Genomic DNA, 8,934 nt, shown 5'->3' on the forward strand with positions numbered 1-8,934 from the left:
CCGATGTACTGTAGTTGGGTTGGTTCCACATATGTCTCAGAGAAATATATAAATATAAGCAAATGCGAAAATGAAACGGTTGCATACGTTGACATAATAGATCGTTATCATCATGATTTATCTTCATCACCATCATCATTAACTCATAATTAATATTAGGCTTATTATAATTATTATTATTACTTCTATTATTGTAGACACTATTAAGATAAGGAAGATATTTTTGGCATATTTTGAAATATTAATTATTATTAATTTACGATAATTCGTTAAGAATCCCTAATAATAAAAATAAATAGATAAATAGTGCTAAATTAATCACCATATCAAACGTACTAAAGGTAATGTTCGTGGAGCCAAACTGAAGTCAGATCATCGAGGCAGAATAATGACGTAATCAATTCCCATTCAGGTGTGCTGCGCTCTTTGGACAAGCATCAATTAGATTAGATCAGATAGTCGTTCGCCTATCGTCATCAAATCGTCATCTCTCGATCTTATTGTTCGTCCAGCAAGACGCTATAAAAATCGTCGACATGGAGAACTGTATTGCATAAGGCCCACCAAGCCAATACGGGAAGTGATTTGTGGCATTGGATAACCGCCGACTTTAATAGAAATTTTTCAAAATATTCGATGGCTAAACTAGAAACTGGTCAGCAACTGATAGGTGGTATCTGTCTGGTTGTTGCCTTGCTTCACGTAACCAATGCAGATGGTAAGTATTTTTTGTTTTATCTTATTAAAGATTTTGTACTTTAATGCTTGTTACGGAGATGGTTTGTAGTTGTTCATTTCTCTTGAAGATTTTATTCTATTAATGTTGTTGCTGAAAGTACTTATATCATGATTGGTGTATATACAAATAATATACAATTCTCTAAATTTTATGAAATATATTTAATTACAAATAAGCTTACTAATGCCAAAATCACAATGAGGAGAAATTTATTTTTAAAGAAATTTATTTTTAAAGAAATGTGAGTGATTATGACATGTAGGTCTAAGCTTTTTATTTTGAATCCTACATTACTTAGACCTACATGAACTTTAGGTGAGCTATAATAATCACATTCTGCGTGGGTTTTAATCTTTTTTCCAATACTACATAAAAATTACTGAGTTTAACTAATTCTTTGAGATTGAAAACTTACTTTTACACAATCGTATAAACTGATAACGGTAATTTATTTCCGATGCCGTTGTATTAATGAGATTAGGTATTTTAGTTCAGAGAAAGTAGACTTGATGTGTTACCCGTTTGTATTTCGATTTCTTGGCCTTCATTATTTATTTTTAAATTAAAATTCTAACTCCTATGACATTATTTACATATAATGTTTTACATACTGTACCAGATTTCGATTTACACCAGCAATTTCGGTTTCTATAATTATTTTTTCAAATATATTAATAGTTCGCCTACCTCAATTAAGCCTTTTTCTGCTCCTCCATGGTCTGATGTTTTATTTTATCATATTATGAAACTACATAATAATAATAATAATAATAATAATAATAATTATTATTATTATTATTATTAATATTATTATTATTATTATTATTATTATTGTTATAACAATACTGATAATACTGTAATAATAATAATGATAATGATAATGATGATAATAATAATAGTAATAATAAATAAATAAATAGGCCTAACTGTGGCAATATATTTCCATGGTCTGGTGTTTTATTTTATCATATTATGAAACTACATAATAATAATAATAATAATAATNTATTATTATTATTATTATTATTATTATTATTATTATTGTTGTTGTTGTTGTTGTTGTTGTTATAACAATGCTGATAATACTGTAATAATAATAATAATGATAATGATGATAATAATAATAGTAATACTGAATAAATAAATAAATAGGCCTAACTGTGGCAATATATTTCTGATAATGAGGATAGTGATAATAATCTTATAATTATGATGATGGTGATGATGAAGAAGAAGCAGATGTTGACGCTGATTATAATAATGATAATAAGTTTACAGATTTTTAATAAGAATTCTTAAATGGACGGGCTTTGCACTTTTTCAACGATTCATGCGATTTCCGGTTTTATACCTTTACACTTAACGCAATCCAATCGATCTAACAATATATTCGATTAATAGCCCAACTAGCGGATGTATTCGTGTCGTTTTTGGTACTTTTGAGGATTCCTAATTTCATTAAGTCTATGAACTATACAAGTTACACAAGGTCATTGCTGAATTTGCTGAAACGAGCAGGCCCATATTAAAGAGGACCTCTCGTCACAGGTGAACCAACCTCACTACGTCATCGCGCGCAACATTCTAATGGTCAGCGTAAAAGAGAGGCTATCTAGATTTTTAGCCAATATTATATGCCTATGTTTAATATGAACAAACATTATATACAGATGAATCATCAATTGAAAAGGCTTTAGGTAGATAAATTGTCTTGACATATTCTGTCTATATTGTGATTACGAACGGAGTAACGCTGTTGCTTTACAATCCCGAGGTTAAATGTTCAGTCCTGGCCAATATTCTTGAAACCAAAAACAACTTTAATACTCGAAACTTACAGACATACAGTACTGGTAGTTTAGGAATCCGACGCAACACCGTCTGCTAAATGTTGGTGGCAGTCTGAACAACGATCCGTTGCGCGCACTTCGTGGCGTTGCGTTCTTCATAGAATCGCGTCGGCCGAGCACCCCCGTTTGCAGTGAGTGCCCGGCTTAAAGAGATTGTGTAGATTAAGCTTTTGGGTCAACCTTTCTTGAAAGTGTATTGTGAAAATAACATACCTTCCAACCCCACGATTTTCAATCTGGATACATCGGATACAACAATTTACGACCCTCCCCCACAGCTTTAGAATCGATTTTCCATTTACACATTTGCTAAAACATGCCTTTAAAATCAGTAGGCTGAATGCGATCAATTGTGATTTCTTCGAAGAACTTGTCAAAACCTGCTGACAATAAACGGAATGAAGGAAATTTAATTACGTTAATTAAACAGAGGCTTCTTTTTCAGACACAGTGTCTTTCAACCTTAGCGCCGAGAGTAACGAAGGTGAGATAATGAAGACATTTACCGGTTTAATGCTAATATTTTGTTACTAAAACATAATTCGTCATTCGTTCATTGTTGTGTATGCATAACCCGACACTACATTTGTTAATGCTGTGTGTGTATCTATGCCATTAAGTATACACTATAACAACAAATTTGTCATGCATATTTTGAGAACTACTATGATACCCATCGGAATTCGAATCCGAAAAATGTAATATATTGTGGAATTAGGCTTATATAGTTGTATGGCTGTATTCCTTCTGTATGCAAATTTGAAAATAACGATAATGTATTTTACATCAGACCTAAAATGTGAATATATTGTACTGACACCCACTTCCTTTTGGTTGATTGCCGTTCAAACTTTGGCCACATAGGCTTATTATCGTTATTAAACCGAAGAACCAACTTAACCTTTACGGCCAACGCCTCACCTCGGGGCCGGTGGGTTGTCACCTATCGAGCGGTTGAAAGAGTAGATGCGACTAAAGCTTGAACGTCAATTAGAAACCATCGTCAATGAGCACGAACTTTATTGAAACATCTCAAATTTAAAGTATATTTATACTAAATCAAGAAAAACAAGATGAAAAAAATTATTTAATTAACAAAAGTTAGTGACGACCATCCTTATACGTTATTGTGTAGCACTGTATGATTGCTTATGGGTGTAATATATACTTAAAAACTATGCCGTAGTTTTGTAATTATTTCGATAACAATTGTAATTTTAAATCTGTTTTTCTTTTTATTTTAGATTACGGTTTTGATGCTTCGTCTGATAATGTTTTCGGTGCTGAGGATGAGATGTCACATATCATAAAAGACAACGGAATGCTACAGTTAGTTCTTCATGGTAATTGACTTTTAATTTTCATAATGGGAGTCCAATGGTAGTGTACGTTACTTTAAAATTTATATTTATATTTTATTTATCATTCAGATATATGAATTTATATAACGTTGCTTTTTACAATCGTCCATTCCACTAAGCCCCGTCTTGAATAGTTGATAAGTCCATAACGAGAGGTTGGTGGTAAACATACGTTAACTTGTGAGTTTGTGGGATATGCGCGTCTTCCTGGCCTTGTTTTGATAGGTCAGTTGCTAAGGTTTTGAATGGCAATCCGGAAAGTTTCACACTTTCAATAAAAGTAATAAAGTTAGAAATAAACTGAAAGTAAATTATCACACGGTGTCTCATTCAGGATGATTACATTTTCAATAGAAATAAAAGAATATATGCGAATTTAACAAAATCATAACTTGGAAATCTGGACGTCATAATATTATACTTTTTTAGGCCTATATTTACAGTGGGCCTACTTTTCATATAAGAACTCAGGCTGCGATACTATTATTATGGGAAAATGCGAGGAAATCTACTTTTTTTTTTTCAGAGTTGGCCGTTAACTTGATCGAAAAACTTCAATCGGAAGAAAGCACACAATTGCACGAAAGACAGGTGCAAATTATTCAAGATGATATTTTAGACTTCTACAACAAAATTCTCGACCATCCAGCACTCAACAACGACCGAATTGTATTTGCACAAAGGAAACCAAACTTCAGGCGTATACTGCCACCATCGGTTATCAAAGCAGAAGAGGAGAAGAGTAAACGAGTATGTAATCTTAATATTTTGTTTTACACTTTTCTTATATAATTCGTGAACAACATTATCAAAATAGCAATTAAACGGAATATTGCATATAAATATTAAAACTCCATGCCTACGTTATTGTCTAGTTATATAATTCATTATCATTAAATGTCGTAATAAATTTATGTCACAAGGCGTAACGGGTGCACGCCACGTTGGTAATTAGTTCCCTGTAGTAACGATTTTCCGCTTAAATGAAGCAATTTGATTGTAACACAACTGATGCGATTTTTTTTTTTCTGCAGTCCAAACGAAGTGCTCATTTGAAGGAAATTTGCAGCAGCGTTAGTAATTGGAAGGAGCTAGACTCCGGAATGACACGAACACAGAACGAAGTCCGCTTACTGGAGGATCAATTTTTTTACGTCACTGAATGTACAAATCCGTCAGCAAAATGTGAAAATATTTCTCCATTGTAAGTTGAAAATGTTGTTAATTCTTTCGTATTTGTCGATTTCTTCCTTCATATATCCATTAATCATCCATTATATTCAAGGTATATTAATTCATCCAAAACATCAAAATTGTAAACGGATTCCCATCCCATCTCCTTATCCCATTCCATCTGATACCATCTCGTTCATTCATCCATTCATTCATCCATCCATATCTATCCATCATTCCTCCATCCATATCTATCCATCATTCCATCCAAACATCTTACCTTCCATTCACCCATCCATCGATCCTTCCATTCATTCAATCAATCATCCATCCATCCATCCGTCCATCCATCCATCCATCCATCCATTCACCCGTCCATCGGTCCGTTCCATCCATCCATCCATCCATCCATCCATTCACCCGTCCATCGGTCCGTTCCATCCATCCATCTATCTATCCATTCATCCATCCATCCATACATCCATCCATCCGTCCATCCATCCACCCGTTCGTTTGTTCACATGTTCACTTGTTCATAATCAATCCATCCATCCATCCACCCAGACTTAAACGTTTCTCGCTCGTCTGGAGTCTGCATCATGAAATAATTTAATTCTTCTAAAGTTGTAGGTACTATCTTCATGTTAAAAAAAATAGAAATTGTGATCTAATCTAAAGACGATTAAAATGCCCAAATTGCCAGAGATCAGCAGTTTATAGCAAAATCAAATATACGCGCACAGGTCCCGTCTTTAATTAATTCCAGTCCATTTGCCTAATTGTATAGACTTAGTTCGCGGTTAATCAGAATGAAACTTTACGAACAGAATAAACTATTTAATTTAAAAAAAAAACCCCTGAGATAATAAAACAGTGGTTTCTGAAATGAAAGCATCCCATATAATATTGTATTAATAGGTCTTTCCGAGGTGTAAATCAAACCTAACAACTGACCCATCAGAACGTGTTATTTAATAGGCAGGATGTACCACAAACACACAAGTTACGCTGTCGATTTGTGGGACCTTAGTTTCGGGGCTTATTTTATTTTAAATATATGTATATAGCGCCATTTTCATAGCGTTTACATCAGAAACATTTCAATACAAACAATAACAGGCATATAAAATGTAAAAAAATAAAATTTAAAAAAAAAACAGCTGAAAAGAGCCATCAAGATTTGTGAAGTACGGTATTCAGCTCAAAATAGAGCTTAACACAAGGGCGCGCGGCGCCATGATTTTCCCGACGGGGGGGGGGGGGGGGGGATTCCAAGGTCTCCGACGAGAACAAAGTGGTCTAGGGGAGAAGCCTCCCAAAAATATGACAATTTAGGGGTTTAAACGGCTTAATCTACTTGAGAGTCCATTGATAGGCCTATGTAGAAAATCCATATAGGCCTATTGTTTTTTCTTCCCGACGGATGACGGTTTTTCTCCCCGACGGGGTGGAGGATGTGGCCCCTAGCCCCCTGTAGCGCTGCCACCGGCTTAACAGAACGATTATGTAGATAAATTAAATCATCTTATCTATTTCTATTCATAGATTTTCTTCAAAATGCTGGGAGAAGTCTTCCTGGAACATCGCGTACGTGTGGTCAACGTCAACCAAAAGGTATATATGGGATTGGATTGCTGTGAGTACCTGTTGTAGCTGTGCCGCTGCCAAAGAGAATTAGATCTGTCCCCGGTTGTCTGTCTCTGGTGGTCTGTCCTCTGATCTGTCATCTCAATAGGAACGTAAACCTACTGTTTTCTGAATGGCTTATGTTTTCAAATTCAAGACAATGTAGTTTTGCCTGTTAACAAATACCAAATTTATATATCATTATTGGAATGCGGAGTTGCGCATAATGTCCTTGAACTTTTTAATGAAACACCAGGACATGTTTTTTTAAATTTAAGATTTTGAATATAAAGCAAAACTTCATTAATAAATTTAATAGGCCTATTATTAATGTGCGTTAATGACATAATAATCTAAGTAAGCATATTATTATTATTATTATTATTATTATTATTATTATTATTATTATTATTATTATCATCATCATCATTATTATTATTATCATTATTATTATTGTCAGTAGTAGTAGTAGTAGTAGTAGTAGTAATACTAGTAGTAGTAGTAGTAATAGTAGTAGTAAAAATTATTATAAATAAATGAAATAAATGGACAATAACCAAAAAACACGATAATAATTTGTCCTACAAAATTGTTCTATAAACGACCAGAATCAAAATGTGTTTTATAATATTAAATACAAATGGTGTAGATTTAATCAAACATGTATTGTCAGTTTTAATTAACAATTTCAAAATAATGATTTGTTTCTTCACATGCATTAACCATCTTAAAACTTAAAACTAAGAGACGATTTATCAATAAATTGTAATTTAAAGGACTTGAGGAAAACTTTTAATTTAGTTCATTATTTTACTATTACCGGTGTTCTACTGAGCTGATGTAAAAATGGTACAGTCACTTAGATTTCCCACCAGAATTAACCCTTAGCGGATCAGAGGGGGTCATGGGGATTAACAATGGGATAGATTGGAATAGCTAAAACTTCAGAGATTCAAGAGGTTACGCCCCTGTCACATCTTAATATTAAAGATAACGTTCCCAAACGTTTACCCTCATTATGACATTCATGTTTCATGAAACTGCCTAACTCATCCATTACCAAAGTGTTCAATTGGTTAAGATATAATTTATTTTTGGTTTTGATTATGGATGCAATTTCAACGTAACCAGAGGTCACGAAATATTACCGTGTGTATTTTTTTTTCTGAATAAAGTTATAAAGATAATACGATCTAAATAATTAATTGATATGGATTGCTTTATGGTCCTAGAGGTCATGAATAAATTTCTTTTTAGGCCTCATACATTATAAAAAATAAAATGTAAAATCCAAATGTTGGAGTTAATGATTTCGTGAATAGAATTGTAAAGTAGCTGTAGGAGACCTTTATATCCGTGGTGATGTAATATAAATTTACAGGGTGGAGTTATTATGATGTGATTTCTATTAGTAAGTTGTTATTGGATTTTCGTGTGACTTTAAAAACGCATGCTGAATTTACCCATTCATCAGATAATAGGGCTCAACCACCTCCCCCCCCCCATCCCCCCTTCCTCCGTTGGCGCCGCCACTACTTGAATTTAAAAAGTTTCAACGCTTGCGCGGAAAACTGATTGGATCGCCAGTATTATGACATTTAAATGTGTTTATTGAGACGAAAATATCGTACCGCATCGTTGAATTATGCTTGACAATTTTCGTGAGTTTGATGCATTTTTATGATTTGTTCTGATCCGTTTACTTCCACACAGAATATTATCTTTTGAGAATAAAGGCTTAGGCCTATAATATAATGAAATATGCAAATTAAGCACACATATTACATTTAGGATAAATATTACAATAAACAATTTAACAACAAATATTAACAAAGGTTTTTGTCTAGTTTCGTAATGAACAGATGTCTTCACCTACGTATCTGCGCCTAAAAACTCGATAGATACAGTAGAACACCGAGTAATTGTGATGTGTTCTTTGACAGAGAATTAAAAGCAAATAGCGCCCCCTTGAATTCAAAAAGTTTTATCCCCCGTGCGGAATCGTTGGGTATGCTTGATAATTTTTGTGATTTTTATGGATTTTCATGATCTGTTCTAATCTGTCTACTACCATTCAGATGGGGAAAAAAGAGAACAATTTAACCAACTTTTAAATCTTTGGCACTGTATTTTGATCACATATCTAGAAATAAACCAATTGTAGACGGTTGGGGGCATAGGCCTA

General features: G+C 33.4%; 1 protein-coding gene across 2 annotated transcripts; it reads left to right on the forward strand.

Annotated features, from left to right (window-relative positions):
• Positions 1-450: 450 nt before the first annotated feature.
• LOC117101526 lies at positions 451-7,127 on the forward strand. Of its 2 annotated transcripts, XM_033241500.1 has the most exons (6): positions 451-718; positions 3,035-3,073; positions 3,834-3,932; positions 4,477-4,700; positions 4,985-5,154; positions 6,669-7,127. In XM_033241500.1, the coding sequence occupies exons 1-6, from the start codon at positions 637-639 to the stop codon at positions 6,799-6,801; spliced, it is 747 nt and encodes a 248-aa protein (XP_033097391.1). In that variant the 5' UTR covers positions 451-636; the 3' UTR covers positions 6,802-7,127. The 2 variants fall into 2 exon arrangements, with proteins under 2 accessions (XP_033097391.1, XP_033097392.1); XM_033241501.1 differs by lacking the exon at positions 3,035-3,073.
• The last annotated feature ends 1,807 nt before the right edge of the window (positions 7,128-8,934 follow it).

The sequence above is a fragment of the Anneissia japonica genome, unplaced genomic scaffold (assembly GCF_011630105.1).
Source record: "Anneissia japonica isolate Jap-2015-1 unplaced genomic scaffold, ASM1163010v1 scaffold248_len14902_cov215, whole genome shotgun sequence".
Taxonomy (NCBI): domain Eukaryota; kingdom Metazoa; phylum Echinodermata; class Crinoidea; order Comatulida; family Comatulidae; genus Anneissia; species Anneissia japonica.

Coding starts and splice junctions, on each gene's coding strand:
- LOC117101526 (XM_033241500.1), top strand. CDS start 637: ATGGCTAAACTAGAAACTGGTCAGCAACTGATAGGTGGTATCTGTCTG. Junction 3,074..3,833: donor TAGCGCCGAGAGTAACGAAG/GTGAGATAATGA, acceptor TTTTTATTTTAG/ATTACGGTTTTGATGCTTCG. Junction 4,701..4,984: donor AAGAGGAGAAGAGTAAACGA/GTATGTAATCTT, acceptor TTTTTTCTGCAG/TCCAAACGAAGTGCTCATTT.